The sequence below is a fragment of the Psittacula echo genome (genome assembly GCF_963264785.1).
Source record: "Psittacula echo genome assembly, chromosome: 1".
Taxonomy (NCBI): Eukaryota; Metazoa; Chordata; class Aves; order Psittaciformes; family Psittacidae; genus Psittacula; species Psittacula echo.
The window spans coordinates 122444582-122472401 of record NC_137735.1 but is presented as its reverse complement, the minus strand read 5'-3'; the positions used below and the strand labels follow the sequence as shown (position 1 = coordinate 122472401).

The window sequence follows — 27820 nt, the reverse complement described above, 5'->3', positions numbered from 1 at the left end:
AATGCAAGTTTTGGATAGATTTATAAGTGGATTAGAAAAGAAATTCCAGAAAAGCTGAAATGTCTGGGATTCAAAAAGATGCCTAGTTTTACAAGTGGAAAAGAAGACATATACTAAAATTAACTGAGTTAAAAAGTGGTAAAGTTTTGAGAAGGAGAGTGAGTGAGTAGCAAAATGGTAGCAAAAGGAGTAGCCCAGTTAGCTAATCTAAGCATTAGGATCCAGTAGGTTTATGGGATCAGTTCTACATTCAATTAATTCAAAGTCTCAGAGGTTTTTTCTTCTCTTTGATTTCCATATTGCAGAACCAGACTCCCCACCCCAAAATGTAGAGTTAATAAATGTAACTGCAACAGAAATAAATCTGAGATGGTTACCACCTGAGCAGCCTAATGGTCTCATAACTCACTATGAAGTTCTGTACGGTGATTCCAATGATGTATTTATCAAAAATGCCTCATTTACAAGTATATCACTAAGTGAAATGAAGCCATATACCCTGTACAACATCTCTGTAAGGGCATTCACTAGACTTGGCCATGGGAATCAGTCATCTTTCCCACTTCCAGTGAGAACTTCTGAAACTGGTGAGTATATATTTAAAAAAATAATAATTTCTGGAATCGGTTCCTTTATGACCTTTCCTGCCTAGAAGATCAGTTAATTAATTTTAAAAGTACATGTTGGCTTTGCAAAGCAGTAAGTTTGAACCATATTTTCTCTTTTATATACAAGGCAAAAGTAATGAAATAAATAATAAGGAAGCTTAAGAATTAAAGAAAACAGTGGGAAGTTTTATGTCTGATGGACTTCATATATTTTACTATTTGTCCTTGAAGATTCCTTGTCAAGAAAATATTTTTTTTTAGGAAGGGAGGGATTTCAAAAAATGAGTGCAATTTGTAATTCAAGTTATGAATTAAAATTTTATAAGAATTAGATCTTGATGGTAAAAAAAAAAAAAAAAGAAAATTCACAGGTAAATGCTGTTTTGTAGCAGGAAAAATTGTCTCTGACAATTTATCAGGTACAGATAAAACCAGATAGCAAAGAATTAGAGTGGATGAAGTTTTTCCAAGGAAGGAAAGTAAATTTAAAAGTGAGGATTGGTAAGAATGAGCATTAAAGAGGTGTAGCAAGGCTCAGGAAGAAACTTGAATAAGTAAGTATCTGTAAGGTAGGACAAGGGAAAGGATTATAAGATATGAACAGAAGTTAATTAAATTTTCAGTGGAGCTAAACAGGAGAGGTACTGGAGAAAAAGCTGAGGATAATGGTTTACGGGGAGGAATAGATGTTTGGGTTAAGCTGTAGAATCAGAAATGAAAGGCAGCTGGGGAGATAGATGGAAAGGTTAGTTTCCTTTAAGACTCAGCCATATCCAGGTAGCAATAGTATGACGATCATCCTTTCTTGGGGGGCTAGTGCCATCTTCACCAGTTTGCTACCTCAGACAATAACCTTCTTTGTCTATACCTAGAGCTAGCACTGGAACTAAGCATGCTGTTTATCACATTTTTCTCAGTAAGGAAAAACAGGCACATACTGCTGTCTCTTAGGGTAGGGAGATGCTCCTTGATTGTTAAGACATAGTGGAATCATGATGAGCTCCTTCTCCTCCTTGTTTCTGAAATGAACTTTGATTTTTCCTATATGAAGTAGTCTAGGCCTGCCTAACCACTCAAGCTCTTAAGGAACAGAGACACAAACACCTAGTTTTTAGATTGCATGAAACAACAGATTGTATGAAACACTAGTCATAGTAGGAACACTAAGCTATCTCTGCCAAGAGATTGTGCTGCTTTTGAGAACTATTTTGGTATGTGTACATAGGTATGTAGGCGCTTGTCCAAATAATACAATGTCCTTAGATGTGACTTTTTTTATTGCTCTCTTTAACTTAGACATCCATCTTTTATCTAATTTGTATTCTAACAGTTCTTTCTCAATGCCTAATGCCATTGATGCTCAAAACAAAAATCTGAATCCCAGCTGCATGTGATAGAGATGAGAAGCTTGAGAAGCTGCAAAAATATTTTGTGAGACAACAAGAATGAAACTAGGGAAGGATATGGAAAATAGAGCATTTTGAGTGAAATGCAGCCTATTAATGGGCGGGTGTGTTTGAAGAGCTCTTGGGAGTTCTGTATTACCACTTTACCATGAAATTAGGCAGAATTGTAGGCTGATTTCACTGCTTCTCGTGGCATTTATCCCCTTTCTGGATATTGCGTAGCCAGAAATTATCTAGCCTTTTGAATACAGAGTTTCATCAAATGTTAGTGCATTTATAAGAATGTTTAGGGCATCCTAAAACCATCTCCATGGCTTACTTGACCTTCTGGGCAAATTGTGCTGTCACTGTAGGATTATGATTTTCTGGAATAACATATATTATGCTGTCAGTCCAATTTTGGATAATGGAAAACATACTTGTATATTTGTTTGGGGACAGGCAGATGCATGCACACAAAAAAATAATTGTCATGACACAGCAAGGGCCAGCTGCTTTGTAAGGGATGGGGAGCCAAGAGCCGAGAGCATCCCTGGGCCAGTAAGGCAAGGTCCTGACTAGGTGGGACTTGTCCCACCAACCCCCAGTGAAGGAAGCAGGGAAGGTTTTGGGGATGGCAGCCAGAGCAGCCCAGAGTTCAGGTTGCCAAAGTCCACATTGATGAAGCAGCTCTGAGGTTGAGCCTGGAAAGTGAGTTTAGCAGGTTCAGTGACACCAAGTCAGATGCAGCCCTGTGACAGCTGAGCAGGTCTGTAGTGTTGGGTCCAATCTGAAGTCAGGCTGCAACATCAGTCTGCAAGTCGGGGTCTAGGTCAGTGGGTCCATGGCCAAGCACAGCCATGATAGTGATGCAGCAAGAGCTGTAGCTCAGGCAGGGGCAAAGCATGAGAGCCTCAGTTGAAAGCAGCTCCCAGGGCCAGTAGTCAGCCCTGGCTGCAGCCTCGCTGCAGCATTGCCTGGGAGCATGTCATGAGCAAGAAGGAGGCAGTCCTCAGCTATGCTACTGCTAAACTGACCCTCCAGAAGGGGGAATGCTTTCAAGGCTCTTACAGCAATATGTTGGGCTCCGTTTGTTTTTCCATACAGGTATTTATTTATACAGTTTGTATAGATAACCCAAGGAAAAGGAAATACATGCAAATTATGGTACAAAGTATAAATTATGGCAGCCAATATGTGAAGTTTCCTACCAATGGATAACTTGGAGAACTGCAGTGATAAGAATGGGGTGTTAGAAGGAAAGTTTAGTGTCATGCTCAAGATTTTTTTAACTGTTATGTTAAGATTTTTTGTAACCTGTACCTTGTTGTTACAGTGTGTATCTGACATGGTTTTGAAAAATAGGATAAAAGTCCGAATGTTCACAATGTGTTTAATTTAAACTGGTTTAAGGAAACGCTTAACAAATCAATGAAACTGACGGTAATCTATGAGTCTAAATTTTGTCTTCTAGTTCCTGATTCTGCACCAGAAAACATAACCTATAGGAACATCTCATCCATGGAAATTGAATTATCATTTTTTCCACCATCCATTCCCAATGGAATCATACAGGCCTACACAATATATCTCAAGAGGACTAATGGAACTGAGCAAAGAATCATAAACACTACTCTTCTGACACTACGTATCACAGGCCAGTATATAATGATGTGGAACTTATGGCAACTGTAACTTGTTCTGAGAAGGGATCAACAGGCTGATGCAGATCAATTATTTCATTGGTTGGATATCATTCTTCTTGTCCTTATATAAAGCTACATGTTACTTTTCCTGAGAAATAGCGTGTTGTGACGTGCCGTAATATAGTGAAATGGGGCACAAATGTTATAGTCTAATATAAATCTTGTTGTATTTTAGATGTTTAAAATACAAGGAACTTCAGTAGATTTCTTTGCATCATACCAAAGTAAACACTCAAGTCACCTATGTATGTTGTTTTATTCTGGATAAAAAGAAATCCTTCCCATTCCACTCACCTTTGCATCTTTTTCTATGTTCTGTCTTTATTACTGAGGCATGACACAGCAGTTAATGCCGGGAACTCAGTACCTTAACCAGCAGATTTTCAGAGTAAAGCCAAGAACAAACTATAAAGCATTCTAGGAATATGAAGTATGAACTGTTAAGTAGGGCTTTGCCCCTTCTTGTTCATGCAGAATACTTTGTGTTCAAGTTTTGTTATTGCATATTTCAGTCTCTAAAGACACAGATCAGTATAAATTATGGGCCTAATCAGAACTACTTATGGTCCATTCAAAACCATATTTTGGCCCAGTGGATGGTTGTTTTATCAAATTCTTCTTCTTTATTTAGATTTAAAGAAATATACAGAATATACTGTACAAGTGTCTGCTAGTACCACAGTGGGGGAGGGCCTTCGTAGTTCACCTCTGCATATACTGACCGATGAAGATGGTAAGTCAGAACAGAAGTTGCAATGTATCATCACCTGCCTGTAGTCCTAAACTATTCTTACACTTCATGTCAGATATGTGTCGGTTTTACATACTTCTTTTGCAATTGTATCTCCGTATTGATATCTATACCTGTCTACACACAAACTTTATCTATCATCTATCTATCTATCTATCTATCTATCTATCTATCTATCTATCTATCTATCTATCATCTATCTATCTATCATGTATCTATCTATCTATCTATATATCGGTTATTTAATGTTTTTATGAGTACAAGCTATGTGAAATGGTATGATTGCTATGCATGGACATTTTGATCTTACCAATATCTTTTTAATTTGCAGAATCTTAATTCACTAACGTTATTTTAATCTAATACACCACATGGTTAAATACTGTGTTTGGTTCTGCAGATGTGTAAGAGCTGGAGAAAGGGAAAACCACCAAAAGGCAATTTGAATGGTCCAGGGACATTTCTGGTTCTTCTGTTTGGAGATTTGTGAATTCTTCTAAACAGATGGATGTGGAGATACACTTGTATAGATGTAGAATTATTGATATTACGAAAATGCTCAAAGTCCATTATCTGTATGCTGGACTTCCAAACTGAGCAGGAGAATGTTCTGCATTGCAGGTTGAGAGTAGAACACAGACATTGCATCCCTGCTAATTAGTACAGTGTGTCATAAATCTTCAGAGGAACTTTAAAATTATATTTGTTCTTTCAGTACCCAATTTAGCTGCAGAAAGTCATCACTGGTCCCCTCTATTGCTTCTGGAGGGGGAATCCTGAAACAAATTCAAAGCAGAATCTCAGCTTAGGTGCTGTGACTCAGATTTTGGAGGAGTCTCTGTCCCTCTTCATTGCATAAGGAGGAAGTCTCTGGGAATGTAGCCTAAAGCAGGACTGACACAAATATCCCACCAGCCATTCCCCAATTAAGTCTGTTTTCATGTCTTATGGAGCACTGACTTGCCTAAGATCCAGCTTTTGATGATAATGGATCTTTGCAAATCTCTAAGATGTTGATGGGCTTACTTTCATACTGTCAGTAATAAGCCTTTGCTCAAGAGTAACATTGCTGGAGCACACTGGGAACAGCAAATTTGGATAAACACATCTTTTGCATAGAGTATTTTTATTTAGAAGAATGTAGATTCTATTTTTCAGCAAAAATATTCACTGAATAAGAACTGTAGCATGAACTAGACATTCCAAAAAGACTTGACATTCACAGTATGACAGATCTTTTATTATATAGCCACTGAGGATAATATAACAAGTAAAACACTAAATACAGCTGTCACCATTTTTCGCTAGTAAATACAGACATTCACTGAGTTCAGTGAACCTTTGTTCATAAAAAATATTTTTTTTCTTAAATGTAGAGAGTTCTGAAACCTTTATGCCAACTTTTGAAATAGTGAAAGATGGAACAACAACTGAAAAACAATATTTATAACACGCCACATGTTCTTTATTCAGAGGAACACAGTGTTCCAAGGTTCAGACCAAATGTTTCATAGATTTGCTAATAGCTGTGCTCATATTCTCAATTTTCATGCATGACTACAGCTATGACCTGAATTTTTAGTGCATGATGCTCTTTGGTTTAATTTGAGAAAAACAAAAGTAATTCTAATATTACTTCATAGTGATACATATATCTGTGAATCAAATGAATAAAAATTTACTTCTCTATAACATGCTAATACAAAGCTCTATCAGTTAATGCATACATAGGTATATTTTTCCTCAGCAGTATTTATATGAACTTCAGAATGAAATCAAACATGGTCTAACGTTTTCATTTTCTGATGTTGTTTCCCTACACTGTTGTGATATGGTGTTGTGTAGAGTTCATCCTAAAATGAATTTTAAGGGTCTCAGTCAATGCCTGTCTTTATATTTTCCCTTGTGACATGTTAAATGTGTGAATGTGGTCCTTATTTGGAGTGAATAGATTTTACCACTGCCTAGTAACCCCCATTTTTATAATCTCTCAATGCCATGCTTAATCATTTTCCCACCTTTTGCTGCTTTGTATAATTCTTTACAGCACCTCTTTTTCCTCAGGGGAACTATTTGCTGTTTTTACACGTGTTCATACCTATAAAGCTCTTGCTTTTATTAGAAGGGGAAAAAAAATTACAGCAATGTATTTGGATGGTAGATGAATCACTGTGACCTACCCGTTGCTCTGTTTTCTCATGAAGTACTTTTTCCATTGAATCACAGAAACAGATGTTCTAACACCACCATGCAAAATCTTCTTTTATCATCTGTCACAAAAACGGAAAAGAAGCTGCGCTTTAACAGTAGTTGATGGGTAGTATACCGGTGTCGTACAAAGTTCACTTTCCATCACAAATAATTAAAAACCTATTTAAGGGTGCTGTTCATCCCATCGATCTTAGCTGTTTAACAAGATGTTGTGTCCTGTTCTCTCATTTTATAGCTCCAAGTTCTCCTCCAGAATCCCTCTCCGTAAAACAGTTGTCGGGTGTCATTGTGAAGTTGTCATGGAAACCTCCGCTGGAGCCAAATGGAATTATCCTCTATTACACAGTTTATGTCTGGTAAGATTTTCTGGAAGTAGTTCTGAGGATAAATATTAATCTGTAACCTATCAGGAATGTTAGGTTTTTCTTACACAATGTGTTGATTGCACGTGTTTGGAAAGCAAATATTCATCCAGCACTTAAAATACTAGCCTTTTATATATATAAATTCAGATATAATATAGTAGCTGAAAACTGAGGTATTAAAACTTTGGTAAGCATTTCCAATGTTTTTTTCTAAAGGTTATATTATGGTAAATGCATTAAAATTTAAATTAGAACATGGTGGCTATTTTCCCTCTATTCTGATTAGGCCCATTTGTAAGGCAGGACACAAGCCTATGCTAAATTGTCAAGGAGATTTGAAATAGACTTACAATAGAAAAATGCTGCTTCCTTTTGTAGAAAGCGTGTAAGAACAATGTTAAGAGTCTTTTTATTGCCATCAGTTACGTCTACTATTACATTCTGTGCGTATGATATTTGTAGCAAATGAGTATTTTAAAACGGGGGGTGGTGGTATTTACTGGGTTGTTTGGGGGTTTTTTCTATCTATCCTTTCTTTTTCCCTATTTTTTTTTTTCTGTCGTTCCTCCTGAGATCTTTTTCACCTTCAAAAGCTTTGTCACTTTAAAACTTGCGGTTTCTGTCCTACTCTTTGCATAACTTAATTTGGTCTAGTGATGCGATATCTCTTCAAAGCTCTGTATAACTTTTGCTGGGAGAGAGAAGATTTTGTTAATGATCACTTTTAATATACTTCATTTATCTGCAGTATTTTATTGCTACTACTAAGATGCAGGAAGCAAATGCTAATGTGCACCTTATGAGATGTGAACCAGATGTGCAAATCAGCTGTTGTTATAAGCACACTACTATTGAGCTTGCATTTATTATTTTAATGTTACTTGACTGTTTCAGGGTAGGGTTTGGCCTCAGTTCCTACTGATTTATTTTCTTTTTAATTATAGCTGCTGGTTAAGTGGTGATAAAGGGAACAGGAGTGAGCTCTTCTTTCCAGAAAAGTCAAATTAGGCTTGTCTTGTTTCTTCTCATGTATTGGCAAGGTCTGGTGCTCTTTAACCACAAAAACAAACCCCACTAAATTAAAGACTATCCTCCAGCTAAGGAAGAGTTAATTCACAATAAGGATTATGGTTTTGATACAAGCTGTGTTCAAAGACTTGAGATTATGCAAGTTTTCATCCTTATATTGCCTTAAAGCTTATTGCTTTTGTCATTATGATAAATGAGTTAGTCAGAATTATTTTTTTAAAAACTGTTGATTGAGCCATCTTTCTAAATATATAAATCAAGCAACCACACAGCTTTTTGCAGTAAGCCTTGTCCTTTTTCCTTCCACATTCTCCTTGCTCTGTTTTATCTGTCCTTACTGTTCCATATCTAAAATTAGAGAGGTATTAGGTATCATCTTGAGGCAAGGACAGTGGACAAAAACTCCTGTTGCCTTCAAAGGGGCCGTGACTTCACTCCTTCCTCAGAGTTTGGTTGGAGTTTTTTTGAGGGGGGAAGGAGGGAGAAAGGGAGAAGAGGGAAATTTTAAGTATTTAACAGAATTGTCTATGCAATTTCATAAAGTGCATTGCAGTGTGAGATTTGACAAGGTAAACTGCCATGCCATAGTTGCTGCATCTGGGAGGCATGCGATAGATTCTGGGGGAGATTGTTGATCCCAGAGCTTCTCAATGAGGCAGAAAGAAGAAATTTAATATATACATTAAATAAATGTTCCTTCCCTTAAATATATTGGAACAGCTATAGAGAACTTGGTAACCTTTCTTTGATGTATTTGAAACTAGGATCCACAACTACTAGTATAGAAAGGGTAATATCGGAAATGTTTTCGTTGTTGTTATCTTTCAAAGCATTTGTCACAGGACAGGGTACTTTTGGGTGATAGCAGGTAGCAAAGCAACAGTCTGTGTGCCTTAAGTCTACAATATTCGTACTCCCTGAGTCTGCAGTTCTAGAGTATTAATGGCATATTAACAAAATTGCTGAACCTGTATATAGCTATTGCCTTTTGGCATTATCCTGTTCTTCCTAACTGTGCCTGCTTTTGGGAATGGTTTTTTTTGGAAAATAAGATGTTATAAGAATGCAATTACTCAGGGCAGAAGTGTTTGCAGCAGTAAACTGTGGATTTTCTTCTTACTTAAATTATAGCCAGCAATGTTTTTCCATACTAAGAATATATTAGGCAGAGATCCGAGAAAAGATGTCTTTTCTTTGTATAACTTTTATTTGGTAACTGCAGCAGCAACCTTTTGTATTTCTTTACTGACTATTCAAAATGTCAGAAGTTTGGGAAAAATGTAGTGTACCTTCTTTGTTACCGAGAGCGTTTCCCATGTCAAGAGACATTCCACTCAAAATCCAAAAGGGATAGGGAGAATTTAGTCTTTTCGTTCTCATGTTTCCTCATTCCAATAGTTTGGTAATATAACTTTATTTCAGGAGTATCAGACAGTGATCTTTGCTAATGGGACATTCATTCATTCATTGATCAAAGGATGAAAATCAGCCCATCTATTAATTTTGAATCAACATTTCTCATTTTTTTTTTTTTAGAATTAGAACTCTTTCTCTTGTTTGTGAAGAACTCCTTGGTGAGTTCTGGAGCAAGATGTTCAGTTTTACTTGTCAAATTATCATCCCTGTATAAAATCCTATTAAAGATACAGGGCACGCACTCGTACAGAAGCCAGGAATGGAACATTAGCTAGCTTTTTTGCCCTGCTACTTTTTTTTTAAAAAAGATTAGATTAGTTTAATGAGGAATAGCAGACTTTTTGAATTCAGGTTAGCTATTTCTGTATCTTACTTTACTTTCTGATAATCATTTCATACCTATGCTAATACCAGTGTTTTATTAATGTTAGATCTTACAGTCTTTCTAGGCGGGTTTTGACCTGACTAGAGTTCCATTCTGATCCCTTGCTACATTCCACCAGAATTAACTCAGCACCAGCTAATTCCTGTTCCATATCATCTTCTATTATTCCATTTATAACTTCAGCCTTCTGACCAATTTCACAGAGTCACAGTAGGGCATACTCCCTGCTATAATCTTTTTATATTTCGCTATTCCTGTCCAGGGAGACAGTTTAGTTATGCCCTACTGTGTCCTTCCCAAGGGTACCACATAACCATTTGATAGTAGTTACTAGACGTACATGCTTCTCCTTGAAATCCTGTGTAATCATTTTCTTTGCTGATGCAATTTACAAATGTATTTCTGTGGGGATTTTGTTCTGGTTTTGGGGGGGAGGTGTTTAAAGCAAAATCAAGAGCACTATTGTGATGCAACACTACAAGTGTGCTTGTCAACATAAAAGACAAAAGTTATCCCAGTCTTTTTAAATGCCAAGATATTTGTAGTTACCACTGCATTTTACCATACTGCATTTTTCAATTTTATGTTGTATGTCACAGTTGTATATGTACAGAAATGGTGTGTAGATATAATTAATAAAATAACTTTTTCTTTAGGAATAAGATGTCAAAAAGGAGTGTTAATGTAACAGAAACATCATTGCAGTTCACAGACCTGGAATATAACTATGAGTATAGTGCTTACCTAACAGCAAGTACAAGATTTGGAGATGGGAACATAAAAAGCGATACTATAACATTCAGAACTTCTGAAGGAGGTAAGCTTATGCATAGTATGACTCTTTCATTTAATTCAAGCTTACATTTCTGTCAGCCTTATTTAAGTTAATAAAGCTACTGAAGTAGAAGTGGCATTTGACAGTCAAGAAGAGACATTCTACCTGCCTGTCTGAGTGTGTGTCTGTACGTATATCTATGCCTGTATAAAGTTATGATGGGTATTTTTGTTAATTTACTGAGCAAAACTTTGCATTTCCCTTCAAGACAAGTAAGATTAAACTAAATTAATTTTAAATTTTGAAATAAATTAATTTTATAATATATTTTAATAGCTCTTTGCTTTATCTTGCTGTGACACAACTTCTAACAAAAGATACTCTTTAGAGTGTATCTCACAAGTCTGAAATGCTTTTAATTCGAAAATGAAATCTGTAAGTGTACAATGATTTGTTTATTTTAATGACTTTACAATTCCAACACAGTAGATGACTTTCGTAAAGGACCATACTATATACTGTGCTTTGAAAGTCATTCAATTTAATTATTGGTTTTGGTTTTCCTTTCAATTCTATTGCTATAACCCATTCCAAAATGGGTAGTACACAGGCGTATTTCAGAATCATCCTGCATAGATAAACTGATTTCCCAACACACAATCACTGGCAGGACTAGCCATCCAAACCATCCCTCAAAAGACTATCTAAATCATCAGGATATAGGTATTCCCTGTCTTTGCTCTGGAAGCTGTAGTGGAAACATAAACTGACTTTTTAGGGCAGGATTTTTAGGAACTGATTGTGGAGTTCCCCTCCAATTAATATTTTAGTATTTTATACAAACCTGAAGAGCACAAAGCAAGAGAGATAAGGTAATTTATAGTGTTCGGTATTCTGTGGCATGTGGTATAGAGCACTTTCTTGGATGGCAAGAAATACAGTTTTAAATTCTCTTAAACCAACTTCAGGAACTGAATTTGAGTTTCGTACATTGCTGTGCTACTGAAAAAGACCATATGCCCATATGCTGCCATTCTATTAGGAGGAGAGGGAAACTGAAGAAGACATAAAGGAGTCCTTCCTCCATATTTAACAGGCTGATGAAAGAGGAGAAAACAGAAATGCTTATACTGTCCAGGCTTATGTATCTGAAAGATCTACTTGAGTTGGCAGCCTAAATTCTGTTTATCATTAGCAAAAGGAGAACAATGCTTTTAATTTAGTTTTCATGAAATATTTTTTTTTTTCCTATAAGCATATATAGAGTGTAGAGGCCTCAGTCAACTTCCATAGCTGCAAATTAGACTTACCGTGTGCCCAAAACAGTGAGTACAGGCCAAATTCTATGAGTATCTGCTTACAAATGCAGCTAAATACAAACAGGTATGAAAAAAAAAAAAAAAAATTGCATTTTCAGAATTTATTTACATCTCCTATTTTATTTCATCATTTCCAGAAGCAGTTTTTATACCATAATCAGAAATTTATTTAGCATAGGATGTTTGTTGTCAAACCTATAGTGAATGTTTCTTGGGCACTAAAATGTACAAAACCTGAGTTAGTTATGCTAAACTTAACATTCTTCCAGCACCAAGTGATCCACCAAAAGATGTTGTGTACAGGAACCTTACTTCCACATCAATAATACTATTCTGGTCTCCTCCTCAAAAGCCTAATGGAAATATACTGTATTACTCAGTTTACTTCAAAAATAATTCAGGAATATTCATACAGGTAAGCTTTTTTTTTTTTCATTCTTCTTTTGTAGAATTCAATAAAGTGTTCTAATGATTCATTAAAGATTAAATCAGTTTTAGGGTTACCAATATATTATTTTTTTCACATGTCCTTTATCACAAGGCAGTTTTTAAACTTACATATCTTTGTAAGTTTAAAAACATGTCTGTGTAAGTTCTTCTTCCAAGAAGAACATCTTGGAATTGTGCCTCTCATTGGACATTCATCTAACTGAGTATTAAAGCAAATAGGTCTTGTGTATATTCTATATATATTCAAAGTTTATATGTACGTGTATATATGTATATATATATGTATATATGTACACATACATCTAATATATGCACAACATAGGTAGACATTGCATTCATTACAAATCCTTAAGACTGTTTATTTTAGTCTAATCTTTCAATCTGAATACATTTCTATAACAGTTCTGGATTTACTTTTTTAATGCATGTTTTTACAGTACTGAAAGCAAGAAGACAATGTCTAAGTATTGAATACATTATTATTTCATATTTTTGTTACTCTCCAAAGGAAATTACTGCTCAGTATATTGAAACAAAGATACTGAGATTCCTCAGTTAAAGCATAAAAGGCGAAATGTTATTTATAGGGTTTTTTGTGATCTGCACATTTCCATGTAGGTTTTTCTGTTGCTACTGTCATCCTTAGTTATGCACCACATATATTAATTTTATACCTAGTTTTTCTATTCTCCTGTCTAAGAATATATTATGATACAGAAATACAATAAGAAGAAATAGGCTTCCCTATAAGAAGAAGAAATAAGTTTCCTGTACAGGTTCTTGGTCACAAGCTTTACACATGTGGAAGAAAAGAAAGAAATATAAATTCATGGAGAAGCTAATGCATGAAAAAATACGTCTACTGAATAACCTCATGCTCAAGATATGTCTAGGGTGAGGTATGCGTGTGTTTGAGGATAACTAGAAAAAAGTGTTCACAAATTTTGCAAATACCTGTGTAGTAATTGCTGTCATACTTCAGTGTAGACACTTCTCCAACTTCTGTGAAGTTGTGTGGTTGCCAGGCTCTGTCTGCATAGTTTTAGGTGCAGGCGTGCCATGAATTGACATTCTGATGAGATTAAAATAAGGGCTACAGTTCAGAGCTTTAGGCTCTGCTTGCGCTTTTGATACACTACTGTTGGTAGCATTTTTCTTAGCCTAACAAATCCCTGGAGAAACCTTTATACCTGAATTAGCCCATCTGATGAACAGTGTCTACATTTATTCAATTCTCAGTAGAAGCAATTTTAGAGGAAGACTATGGACTTGGGCTAGTCCTGCCTTTAGGAAGGTGGCAGTCTGAGTGGAATAAGCTGAAACTGTTTCACTGAGAGCTAAAATCCCTCTGGATGTACCTAGGGCTCTGGAAATAAACAAGCAAGATAGGGAAGGTGAAGCAAAGTATCACTGGCCCAGCAAGCTGAGGGTCTGTGGCATATACTGGCAGTTATAAGCTGTATGAATGCATGCACACATACAGTTTACAGCTATCTGTAACATAGGAGTATAACCCTATAGCTGCATGGTGCCTTGGTAAGTTTTGTATTGCATGTGCTTGGAAAGAAATAATCGTTAGCTGAATACTGTGCTTCTAGGTCACTGTTGTGCTTGTTTATCCAAACTGTATTTTCAGTTTGGAAATGATACAGGTAAATTTAAAAAGTATGATCTTTTCAAATTTCTAGGAGCCCCACCTTCTCAGACATGGTGCTGTAGGGAGTCATTCTCTGTAGTCTTTCATCTGCTTCTTTGTTCAGGACATAGTAACAGAGGTCAAAGTTTTAAAGCATATCTTCTAGATGCTGGAAAAACCATCCTGGCTGATGCTCAAGAATATCAAGTAAATAAGCATCTTCCAATGTTGCCATAATCTGAAATAGATATTAAAGTCATACTATAGCTAGTGCTACTCTGTTGTCTCAAGTTCTCAATTCTCACACACAGGCTTTAATATGCCTGAGAAGTCTGAGAATATGTGAGGATCTGGTTATGAATATGTTAAAATCAGGAAATTAGTAGCTGCAGAGTAAAGGGAAAGAAGTCAAAGGATCTATGAAAGTAATTGTCTCATTGCTAAATACTGATCTGTAATTGACACAATTGGCTTGAATAAACTCTTTTATTCAAGCTTTTTATACTTATATTTTTATTAGAGAGGAAGTGGGAAAGGTGCGAATTTCAGTACAGATAACAACTGTCCTGCTCAGGCGCATCACGCAGGGGAACCAGGAGCTAAGTAGACAAAAAAATCCCACAGCCCTTCTAGAGACTGAACAATAGACCCCAAACATCCATCCATTGTACTTCAAGTCAACCTAAGTGGAAATGACTGGATACAGTTCAGAGTGAAATTCAGCTTGCTCTGTCCTCAGGATGCAGACAAGGGATGCAAGCAATGTTTTATATTAACTTAACAATCAATCATTTTCTTTTACCAGTATGAGCAAAATAGGGATAAAGAGGAACTTTCTATTAATACACTATTGCACATAAAAAGGAAACATCATCTTCACTTAGGTTGATACTGGAATAGTGTAGATTATGCTCCTTGAGGGATGGCTTGGATTAGCCCTCACAGTGTCACCACTCTCACCAGATTACCAGAGTCAAGTATGCGATAGTCTAAAAGAACAGTATAATACAGTGAACCTAGAGAAGGAAACAGAACAGGAGGAAAAGGTTAACAGTGAAGAACAGCAGCACTGTGTTGCTTGTACACAACTAGTTACAGCTTTATGCCACTGGAAATTTCTGCTGCTTCCTGAGGTGAAGATACTAGTTTCTGCTGGCACTTTCGTGGCCTGTGTGTATTGCTTACACTTAGCTGCTTTTAATAATCTGATACTTTGCTATGTCAAAACTTCTTTCATGTATGGATGAAGAAAGAAACAGAAGGAAGAATTTCTTCAGCTGTAGCCAAAGATCCCAAGCTGTTTGCTTTCATCTGCAGCCACAGTTAATTGTAAAACTTCCTATAGTATTCTATCCCCAGGGTACAATTAGTGCAAGTTCCATCTTTTCTCAGTTTGTACCCACACAGTTCTTCCTGCTCACCCTTACTCTTAATTATGTGTTCATTCTTTTCTACTATTTTGTTGTATCAGAAGTTTAATGTAATCCCCAGTCCGTGGGCTACTCATACACAGGGAACTACCACTTAAAACAGCTTTTGTTGAACCACCAAAAAGCCTATTGTTATAGTGTTCACATTGATTCGCTGAATCCCTAAGTGCTGGACAGCTGACTAAATTGTTAAGGTATGCTTTTTGAACTAAGAGTTGGATTTTCAGCTGTTCATACCAGTAAACTCCTATTAAATCTAGAATCAAAACTTACTATGGTACCTTTGACATTTTAACCTTGAAAACTCAGAGAATTAGTTAAGGTGTTTTAAAAAATATTAGATAATTGCAAAAAAAGTTAATTATTAGTAATTAAAATATATAATAATAATAGGAGGATAGTAAAATGGTGCATCTGGGTCAGAAGGTTATACTGTGCTTGAGCATCGAAAAGTTTAATTAAATACCTTAGAATTTGATTCTCCTTTTCCTGTCTCTTACCTTACCCAAGCATAAAGCAAAGCTCTTTCCAGCCCTTTTTGGTTAGTTACATGAAGATGGTGAAAGCTTCCATCTATGTTTAGAAGAAAGTCATATATTAAGGTGAAATTCCTTTGCATTTTGACTGATGTTCACCTAACCTCATCTTTCAGACAAACCTAACAGTGTGCTTTAATAAGTTAATAGGAGCAGGTGTAAAAATTTATACTGCCAATTTGTGCAGTGTCTGTTCTGCGTCCAAAACAAAGGCTTACATTTTCATTGACAGACAAACTGTTTATTTATGTTATGTGAGCACTACTGATTGTAGGTGAAACTAGGTCCTCAGATATTGGTGTAAAAATCTCAGGTAAATAAGTGAGAGTATCACTTAATTGCTTTCTGCAGAAAAAAAAATCATTTTGCCTGTACAAAAATTTGGTGAAGTGTTACATTAGTTATATAAATTGATATGTGTTGGTGGCATTCCTCAAGATTGCATACTGAACTATCAGTTTGCACTCAGTACAGACTCAACTGGTAGAGCGTATCACAGTGGCTTCTTCAGCAGGAATTTTCTTTGAGAGAAATATAACCTATTTTTTAGCATGTGGTTTTAGCAATCTCATATTTATATGTGGTATTTCTCAATTTAAATATGCAAACGTTACAGTCACCTTTGTGCTGTTTCAGCAAGTCTGCTATCACGGCCTCTCTTTTTTTAGGAAAGCATTTAATTTAAAGCCAGCTTTGATTTTAAGGAGATAGAGTGTGTAAATAAGATGTTACACTGAAAATTGTGGGCAGGCCAAATAACTGGAACGTGTACTAGGCAGTGCATCAGGGGGGTGGACAAAATCCAGCTCACCATGAAAACATTGCTATGCAGAAAGTCCTTTGCTTTCCATCGTTCAGATCAGGCAAGGAAGTCACATGTGTGATCATGTAATCAATCTATGGTCACTTAGTAGATGATAGTTTTTGTTGTTTTCTTGTTTGCAACATGGATAAACACATTGCAATATTACAGATATAATGTGCTTTAATAAAAGGTGGATTGGCAGTCAACAAATACAAACAGGAGAAGGAGTCAATTACATACTCTGTAGTACTTACAAGGAGTAACAACAGACATCATACAATAAATTACTTGAGTATTTCTGTAAAAATCAGGATTCATTAGGAGTCAAAGATTAGGTTTATGTCTCCTGAACACTAAGGTGAATCATCTGTTGGTGGTGGTGATGGCTAAATGGGAAACTGGAAAGAGAAATCAGTGAATAAATAACATTTTCAATGGTAACACTTATTTTTTTTTTCCTCTAGAATTTCACAAGTTATGCTAATGACAGCAATGGCAATATGCCCCAGTCTGGAGTTCTGGATGACTTGGCAAAATACAGCCATTATACTCTATGGTTAACTGCAAGCACAGCTTTTGGTGATGGAAACAAAACCAGTGAAATAATAGACGTGTATACAGATCAGGACAGTAAGTTAATAACTTTTTTAATGCTCAGTATATATCAGTGCTTCTCTTTATTAAATATTCTTTAACTTTAAAAATTATTTTACTGTTATGATGGCAAAGTTAAAAAAAACCCAATAAGTACTGCAGTATTTTTCTTCACAAAGAAGACATTTTGATCTGAATCTTTCTCTTTTAATACTAAGAACATAGTTCACAAGCTGCTTCTTTAGATAGCAGCAATACAAATATTGTCTTAAACCATCATTAAGACTTTTATTAAACAAATTTAACATAGATGGCTGTTCATACATGCCTTCAAAATATTTTGCTTTTGATAGTGAAACATAAATGACTTTTAAAAGTTGTAAAAAATACTACAAGTGAGATTTACAGACTAATCATACTTTGAACATTTATTTCTGTTGTAGTTTTGGATGCTTTATTGCTGTAATCCATGCATTTATTTTTTGCTTATTATCTCTCATAGTCCCAGATGGTTTTGTTGAAAATCTGGTCTATCAAAACATTTCCTCATCTTCTGTAAATGTAAGCTGGCTTCCACCATCCCAGCCAAATGGCTTAGTCTTCTTTCATGTTTCTCTAAGTTTATTGCAACTGGGAACCAGTAAGGTATTGTCTTTCGTTACTTACAACACAAGCATCGTTTTTGACAATCTGGAGAAATATACTGATTACATTCTGAAAATCACACCAGCCACTGATAAAGGATCTTCTGAACTGCATGCTCTAAGTTTGCATATAAGAACTGATGAAGATGGTAAGATAAGTATATTTTATTCATTCCTAAGGAAATGTAGAAGAAAAAACTAAATAGCTTTCTAGAAGGGGAAAATCAGAAAAGATTGTTTATTTTTCTCATATTACTTAAAGCTTTTTTGTTATACAATGACACAAAAAACTGCTAGACATTTCTGTGTTGAGACCATGAAATAGAATTTTCCAGTCATAGCACAACTTTAATTGATATCTAAAAGACACTTTTCATTGTAACTCGTATTTTCCTGAGGTTATCCTTGTTTTTCTTTTTCTTATTTTTTTCATGTAGCTCCAGAATCAGCACCTATAATCAAAACATTTTCAAACCTCTCAACTACCTCAGTAATGCTTTCATGGGATCCTCCTGTTAAGCCAAGTGGTATTATAGTAAGTTATGATTTAAATTTATTTGGTCCAGAAAGGAATAGCTCATTCTCTACCACCAATAATTTTATCATCTTGGAAGACCTTCTGCCGTTCACATTATACAACATTTATGCAGCTGCAAGAACAATAAAAGGACTTGGTCCATTTGCCATGCTTCAGTTTTATACAGACGAGTCAGGTGAGCAAATTCAGTTGTAACCAACTTTGAAATGTTTGCCATATGTTACTGCATCTGTCTTAGATCTGAACATCAGATCTGGAGAAAGCTGAGATGAAAGATACATTTTCCATTGGTCTCTGTGTGAAGAGCTTTCAGAAGAAGGAAACGCTACAAGGGGAGTTTTTCTGAGTTCTACTCTTCCCACCACAGTGTGCAAGAGGAGGTCACATTCTGCATAGGATTACAAAAATAACTCCAGGGAGAAATGTCTTTTGCCTTTAGAATGTGTTGCAGTTTGCCAAGTGTCAGGGATTTTGAAGCAAGCATCAATACATTTCTCTTCATACCTCCACATAATTGAGAAATTATAAAACGTGGAAGTATTTTTGACACATTCACACACCTCTCCTTTACATGGACCTCTTCTCACCCTCATGGTAAATGATAGATCTTGTAAATGTATATTGAGTTGCACTCAATATGTGATGTAGGAAGTGAAGTAGATTGCATTCCAGCAATATACGTGATAAGACTTTTGTTAAATGCCTTAGTTCTGACAATGGGGTTGTTTAAGTGACGAATAGATTAATAGATCTCTAAAAAGATCCCTTGCTGACTAAACAGGTATTCCAGATTAATGGAATTTGTTTGATGCCAAAGAGAAAGACAAATATGTAAATAGCAAGGAAGTACTGTTTTGTTGAGTTTAGGTACAAATGGTAACAGAAGTCCTGCTTCTCCAAAGTGCTTGGTTTTGCCTGGATTATTTGTAATTTGGAACTCAATAGCATTTCTCTTTTGCAGTGCCATTAGCTCCACCTCAGAATTTGACCATTGCCAACTACACTGCAGATTCTGTGTGGCTAAAATGGGATCCAAGTCCCCAGGCAAATGGTGTTATTATGAGCTATAATTTTAAGATTTATCAAAACAACACTGGAAACCTATTTTATCAGGTATGTTTATCATTAACAGTGTTTAATTTTTTAAAATACTCTTTTCATGCTCTGGGAATAAAATATATGACAAATATTTTAAATGTCTGTTATGCTCGTAGAATTATGAATCTACTTTAAACTCCTATTTATTAAGACAGCTTCCCACCATGCCTGTAATTCAATTTCTAAAATTAGATAGAAAAGAATTCTTAGATTTTAATTTGCTTTGAGCTTCCAATATTTCATTAATGATGAGCTTTATTAATCTTTAGTTCATGTCTCAGTATAAATTTTATGTTAGCAAATGGCAGAAGCTGCTTGTTTTGCGGATTTCTTTGTTTCACTATTTAGTATCTGCAGACTTTCAAGATTCAAAAAAGACAGACGTTCCTTGTCATCTTGAAAAATGGCTAAATCTGTTTAGAGGTTTGCATTTTTTATTTTTGCAGAATAAGGATAACTGAACAAATTTTAACTGAAATAGATGCTATAAAATTATATACAAAAATTGGCCAAGGCATTTATATTTGCTTAAATCCGTTTGCTTGGGTGGCATCAAGAGACTTTAAAGGCAGCAGGCTGAGGCCAGAATTGCATCTCTGGCTTGGAAACTACAGAATCATAGAATCATATAGCGAGTTCTGTTCACCAGAGACACTTATAAAAGCTGCAGAGAAAAGACATTACTTCAGTGAGATATGAGTTTAAGACATGCAGGTAAGGAACCTGTGGAACTGTGAGGAACTTCATTGTTCCCAGCTCCCTCAGCAATACAGTTCTTGCAGAGCATGCAAGGAAATGCTTGTGCTGTTGTTAAGTGTATGCATTGTGGAAATCATTGTGGCCTACTATGCTACCTCCTATACAGGCTGCTGTTATTCCCAATTGTGGAATCAAATGCTGACATCATCCCAGTTTCTTCCATAGTCCTTGGAAGAGGGGAGCACAAGAATAGAAACAGTGGTTTTTAAAGCCGGCTGCCTTTGGAAACACATTCTTTGGGCACTCATGGAGACCACCAAAGATTATTCTCTTCTGTCCATTTGAGGCAGACTCAAACCCAATTAGAATACACAAACTGGCTGGAGCACTCAAATGCATCTGCTATGCCTTACATTTTTTTTGTGTGATCTTACATGGGCAAGAAATTAGATTTAGGTTGTGGCAGCAAGACAGGCAGAGCAATTTATATAGAAATATTGTAGTTAGGCACCATAATTTTTAGGCACCATAATTCTCCGATAACTTGGATCCCACAAGATGTTCACAAGGTTTTCTTGCTGAAATTCAGCTCTTTCCTTGCTGTTATTATAGTTCACTCAACATTTGCACAAAACATGCCTTGCCTGCTCTGGGAAAAAAAAGCTACCAGGAACTGAACTGTGGTTTTTAGCTTTTTCCAAAGCTCTTCATTAGTCTCTGTGTCTGGCTAAGGTAGAGTAAAAGAAATAAGAAATTATGGTCCAGGACATCTTCCACTGCAGAGATGTAGTAAGGAAGTAGAATCTGAGAGGGGGTTGACGTGGCACTGTGGAGGTGACAAGAGTTTTCAATACTGGTAAAAAGAAGGCATATGTGGAGTTAATCTGTTCTAACAACACTATGGTAATTATGATACCATCCTTTGGCATATCTTCCTTGTGAGCCACAATGAAAGAGGGAGAGAAGGGAAAGGAAGAATTTGACCCTGCATTCTTTTTCGTTGAGTTCAACGGATACTTTGACTGAAAGCTACTCAGAGTAGAAGAAGCAAGACTGTGGCTGTAAATCTTCTGTTCATTTCAGTGGGTTCAAGGTGAGGCCCACAATGTTTACGCAGATTAATTGCATACTAATAATTTTTCCTTCTTTAAGAACATTTCAGGTTCAAACCATGAGGCAAACCTTGTTGGATTAGAACCATTTAGCCCCTATTTTATCAGTGTCTCTGCATTTACCAAGCTTGGGAATGGCAATCAGTTCAGTAATGCTGTCCAATTTACAACAATGGAATCAGGTTAGATGTGACTTTTTCTAAGCTGCACTTCTGTTTATATGTATTTTCTTTGCATGGCTGAACAACAGTCTTCCTCTTCTCTCCAAAGAAAATGTAACGTAACACTATCTCATCGTCTTCTGCCTGTGTAACATTGATTCACATTCCTATTGTACTGGATAGGCTGGGTTTGAAGTTTGATGTCGGAAGTATAGAATTAGAAATGTCCTCATCTGAAATGAAAGGCTTATATGGCTACTATAAATCTTTTAATAGCATCACAGATAAAGGGAGGAAAATTAGATAGATATCAGTCTTTGCAGATCAAAGCGTTAATTCAGATCCCTGTGAAAATAACTGAAACTTTAGCAGTATCAAAAGCAGCTGGACAAAAGATTGGCAAATGATCTGGAAATTGTATCAAACAAATATAAATTTTTAACATTTTTTACAATTTATTTTAGGAAGGGAAGCTAGCCACTAAGTATCCTAACTTGTTAGATCTTATTCTTCCTGACAACTGGGGAGGACTACACAATATAGCAGGCTTGATTAATTATGTGCAGTTTTGGCTTGTGCTTTCTACATATCTTTTGAAGTTGAAGGTTGTTTTGAAATGAAAAGTTGTATTACATGAAAGTGAATATTCAGCGTTCACTAAGAGAGCCAGGGAACTCTGTACATTTGTGAAACAGGCCTTTGTGCAGAACTGTAGCTCCTTAGCCAGGTCAGAGTGATCCCCAGGCCAGGTTGTACTTTAATAAGGCCTGTCAGTGCCAGGGGACTAGCATGGGTTAGAGGTCTGTGTCTGAACATCCAGGTTCCTTTAAACTGATGGCAGATGAAGTATCAAAAGATCCCATGAGGTGACTACATTTTTTTCAAGACCACACTTCCACTGAAATACTCTTTCCAGAGCTGATAAAGCAGGGATTCTGGAAGAAATTATGCTTTTTGTTGTACCCAGAAGTTACAACCATGAGATGTCTGCACCATTGCTGAACTGGTTCAGATTGGCAATTGGATCCCTGCAGCTGGAGGCTGTCCTGCCCAAGAGCCATGGTCATCCATCAGTTGTCTCATTTCATCACTGACATTCCATGCTTGTGGTACTTTCTTAAAAAATGCTGGAAAGACATTGCCCACAGGAGTGTGGTCTAGTCATTTTACAGCTTTTTGTCAGATTTTATGCTCAGCTAGTTGCAGCATTGATTCCTTTCCTTCAGCCCAGATTTTGGAAATGAGCCGTCTAATGAGGACCAAAACATCTTTTTGTTCTCTCAGTGTTTCTTTTATCAATTTGTCTGCTGCTGGAAAGTTTGACCCTTGCTATAAACATCAGGTCTCCTTCTCTGACTATATTGTCTGTGATTAACATTTTAATTGTGTGGGAATGTTAATCTTTGGTGCTTGTGTATCTTTTAAGTACCAGATGCTGTTCAGAATTTTCACTGTATTGCAATGAGTTGGCAGTCGATCCTGGTGCAGTGGGACCCTCCTGCTTCATCCAATGGTGTAATTACTCATTACGTCATAACAGTTGAAGGAAATTCTACAAATTTTTCATTTTATGATACCCTGCATACTTTTAGAAATCTGCCTTCCAATGTTACCTATCAATTTAAAATAAAAGCTGCAACATCTGCTGGTGGTGGTGAGGAACAGATCTGCAATGCTACTACACTTCCAGAAAAAGGTAACAAATTATTGAAATAAATCCTATTTAGCTTAAATGATGACTATGAAACAAGCAGGCTTAAAATACTTGCTTCAATTCAGGCAACTAAATCCTTCTGTTGTTTAATTTCTTGCTAACAGTGGATGAGAGAAACAGGGCTTCCTCTTTCTCCTGCTTTAGAATAAACTTGATGTTGAGAATTAATTGCCATTTTAAAAAGCACAGACTACCTTTTTCTGTGTTAAAATTGAATGGCTACTTTATTAATTTCTGATCACCTCTTATTTTTCTGTCTTACAATCTCTGCTTTACTCCTTGCGCCCTTAACATACTTGGTGTTGTGCATCTGAACAAAAACTTGGGAGGAAAATTTTTCTTGTTTTGTTTCTACCAGAGCCCAATGCTATGACTGCATTGATTGACAATGAAGCTGTTCATAGTTTGTGCAGTTAAGAAGAATTTGAATTCTTCAAGCAAACTGTGTCATTACTGTCGATGGATAGTAATTTTTAACTTTTAACAAGAAAGAAAATTGTGAGCTAAATCCAAAGAAGAATGTAGGCAGGCTTTTTGGCATTGGAGTAAAAAATTGTCTCCCAAACTGTGTCTTCCTTTCTCTTTCCATGCACACTTCACATTTCATCTAATCCTGGCTGTGCTTTCATTTGAGACCTGAAACCTGGAGATGAAATTATATGCAAAATATAGTGTTGCTTCTGTGTAAATAGCTATGTGCCTAGCTTCTAAACTGAAAGTGGAGAGGAACCCGTCTCAGTCCAGGAAGCAAATGCCTGTTTCAGTTCTCTTCCCCAGTCAGGGATGATTTCTACTCTTGGGATTATTTATCTTGGGGTTTTTTTTCTTCTTCAGTGATCTTTTAATATAAAAATAAAAAATAATGCTCAGCAAGCAGGACCCAGAAAAAAGACTTCACTTTCCTACTGAATTACAGGAGTGATGACAACATTTATTTTGGTTTGGGTTTTTTTTCCCCTCTTCAGTGGCATCAATTCATGCAGTGGAACTGAGGAGCTCTATAATTCAGGACAGCTGGATCACTAGGAAGCATGGGGGTGGAATGGGGAAGCACAACTGTATCCCCTGATGCTTAGAAACCAAGCCTAGCTTTTGTGATATTGAATAACTTAAAAGATGAGTTGCAGCTCTCATTCTCATATACATTTAAACTGAAAAAGTGCATTTTGCTTAGTTCTGTCAAATAGTAGTCTGTATCAGCAAGAGGGTTTAGGTTCTGGATGACAAGTGGAGGAGGGCGGCAAAACCCTGTGCAGACATCTAAACTTTGAGGAGGTCAGACTTACCCTTATGCTTAGACTTCCTGTTGGTGTCTTCCTGAGTGGCATGCAGCGCTTTAAGTTCAGCCTTTGGATCTCTCCTAAGAGCATCTCTTTCATTTCCACATTTCTTACAATCAGACTTGAGAATGTGCATGTCTAAATGAATCTAGAACTTGTCTGTATCACCAGCTGAATTACTGCTGCTTTGTTTCCAGATCAAATGGCTGAGCGCCAAATGAGGACAAGCAGAGCAGCCCTTTGCTAGTATAATATGACCAACATTGTGAAAACAGCCAGTGTTGTACTTTGATGACTGACCCTCATAATACTGTCCATCCCACTAAAGCCTGGACACGTTTCCTGTTTGAACTATAAGGTGGCACATTCGTACCTGTTTATAGTAAAAATGTTCCTTCTAAATTCCCCAAAATCAACAGCTCCCCTACAAATTCTGCCATTTTCTGATCCCTTCTGCCTGGCTCCTTGGTGATTTAAGACTTCTGCCTGAATAATCCACTCTCTTGTTTGCTCAGAAACTTCTGTCCATCAGCAAGGTTTCAAATCCACTTTTGAAGGAAGTGTTAAGTATTAAAGATAAGCATGCTTATATCTCACAGCATTGGCTGGAAATACTGTAGTGAGCTTAACTGCTGTTCTGAACGTGGATCCATGTGATCATGCATCTAAGTACAGTTCTCAATTGCAGTTGAAACTCTCTACCCTTTCTTTTAAATCGGGGTTTCTGACCAGCAAACCCTGGCTCAGAGTTCAAGCAAGACTGGAATGGGTATGCAGACAGGTGGGCTGATGCCTGATTAAAACTGGACTTGTCCAAAACCTTCAGGTGTTGGACATGATCTTAGAAGAGGCATGTTACCCTCTGGTACAGACAACAGGAAGCTTCCCAGCTTCCTCACTTTTTGGAGGATGTGGGAAAGGCTTCTAGTACTATTAAAGAAGCCTGGAACCTAGGAAAGTTAATGATTGTGATTTCTGAGAAATTTGGAGTTGTTTATTAGTTAGTGCTAAAAGAGAGCCTGGAGGAGCTGTGGATGTGGTATTAAGCCTGAGCTTGAAAGGCAGACTGCTAGCCTGTTGGGGTATATGTAACACAGAGTCGTACTAGCAGGAGAAAAAAGAACATACTTTATTTTGTAGCAACTTGTGGCTTATGAGTCTTATCATGGGGAGTTGTTCTAAGTGAAGGATTTATAGGATTCATACTACAATACAGGTTGGGGTTTTGGAGTTTTTGTTTGCCACATAACACTGTGCAGACCCTTTCTTGCTGTTTTAGCATTGGCTTACATGTTGTTGCTTAGTCATATTTACAACAAACTAGTTATTATTAGGGCATTTCCTTCACTGTGTGTTTGCATGAATTGTTTTGTAGTGACTGGGTACTAGGAATTGGAGATTCATGGATGGGAATGGAAACAGTTTTATAGCTGTTGTCAACTTCTTATTTATGGTGGTCTAAGATTAGTCACAGCATATGTAGCCAGCACTGAGTCACTGACAATGCATTTATTTCTGACATAAAGTGAAATCGAATTTGGCTCAGTGTCTCACTGCATAGCGTTTGACCTTTACATTCTTAGCAAGATTATTTGCCTTTTTTTTTTTTTTATGTAAACTTGTTCATCTCTGGGTACAGTTAAACGTGAATCATGAAGATTAAATTTATGAGGAGATTTGTAGTTTTGTGTCTAATCTAGCTCCATTGTCGTGGTAAACCGCCTTTGCCAGGCTGCAGTATGTTCTAAAAACTGTCTAGCAGTAATATTACTTTGTGATTAAATATATTATAAAGGATATGAAAGATAATATAGCAGGTACATGTGCATAAATGTGTTAGGATTTTATGACTGAATAGCTATCCTTGGATTATTTTCAAGAAAATGCATATATTAAAATGAAATTTCATTAAGGTTGAGTGAGTTTTTAGAAGGGAGAAAGAGCCATAAAATGGTAGGAAAGCTCTCCAAAAGGCATGCTAAAGCTGTGAAGATTCAGTTAACTCACAAGTGTGGACAAGTGTAATAGTAACTCAGTTAAGAATAAAAATAAAACAATTGGGGAGTTCAAAGCATGAGTAATCAGAAGAAAGCTGCTGCTGCTTTCAGCCTTTTTAATTTAGATTTTTCTTGATAGATTTTTTTATTCTTCTCTGAAAATATTAATTGTATTAATTGTAATATTAAGATGTGCAGAGTAATTTTTCCCTCCTTACTGCTAATCCTACTTAATATTGTAAGTGAACAGTGTCTTGGAACAGGTTGAGGCCCCCATTGTACTATGGTGACAGTCTTTACCATTTATTTTCTACTAAACAGAGATTCATTCATAACTTACATTTAAAAGAAATATGACTAGAAATTTGTCCAAAAAGCATTTTTTTTATTTAATCTGTGCATAATCTTGCTGGCTAAAACTAACTTGTAGCTATACACAGAAGCATGCCATGTGCATAAAGGAATAGTGTCTCAAAGGATTAGTAACAGGAAAGTTTCTTAGGTGTTTTGGTGTGCAGGTAGCAAATTAACATCGTCTGTTGTTACTTCTGCACAAAATGTCTTTAGTCTCTGGATAGGAGAGCCTTTAAAGATTCTGTATTTGTATCTCCAGGCTGGAAGTGCCCGTTGGAAAATATGGACCTTTGTTTCATCTAGGCCTGCACAAAACATAGCAGGAGCTTAAAGCCATCTTCATATCCAATCAAATTCTCTGTTTCCTTCACCATAAATCCATTTCTTAAGACATGGCAGCTCTGAGTTGGAGTTGCATGGATTTCCTCATTAACTGGAGAACTACAGATGACCATAATGCACTGAAGTAATATTTAAGCTTGTACCCTAAAGGGCTCTTCAGGGCCCCAGCATGGTGTGCAATGCAGTGTGCAGTGCAGTGTGTTGGCCTGATTAACCTACTGCAGACACACAGCTTTGAAAATGGAAGAGCTTCAGTGTCCCCTGTCACTACTACAGACAAGAGCAGTGTTCCACATATGTTCAATCAGCACTGAAAGTTCATGTTTCCAAACTGCATCAAAGTAAAAGCATCCAAAAATTATGGAGTGAATCATGACTAAGAATCTTTGAAACACTTCTATCCGAGATGACTAAAACTGACTTTTGTTTCCCAAACTTCAATTTTCGTTATGTAATGAAGAGGGTTTGGGGTTTTTTTAG

General features: G+C 36.4%; 1 protein-coding gene across 1 annotated transcript in view; it reads left to right on the top strand.

Moving 5' to 3' along the window:
* The window catches only part of PTPRQ (protein tyrosine phosphatase receptor type Q), a gene marked incomplete at both ends in the record, with an annotated part of 126992 nt that overhangs the window by 46896 nt on the left and 52276 nt on the right, over positions 1-27820 (top strand). Inside the window, 12 exons of the mRNA XM_080612896.1 lie at positions 306-587; positions 3468-3650; positions 4331-4432; positions 6897-7017; positions 10513-10673; positions 12220-12365; positions 17272-17437; positions 17904-18194; positions 18483-18758; positions 19545-19696; positions 21533-21674; positions 23080-23349. Of these exons, the coding sequence (XP_080469022.1) occupies positions 306-587; positions 3468-3650; positions 4331-4432; positions 6897-7017; positions 10513-10673; positions 12220-12365; positions 17272-17437; positions 17904-18194; positions 18483-18758; positions 19545-19696; positions 21533-21674; positions 23080-23349 (2292 nt within the window). The remainder of the gene's footprint in view (positions 1-305; positions 588-3467; positions 3651-4330; positions 4433-6896; positions 7018-10512; positions 10674-12219; positions 12366-17271; positions 17438-17903; positions 18195-18482; positions 18759-19544; positions 19697-21532; positions 21675-23079; positions 23350-27820) is intronic.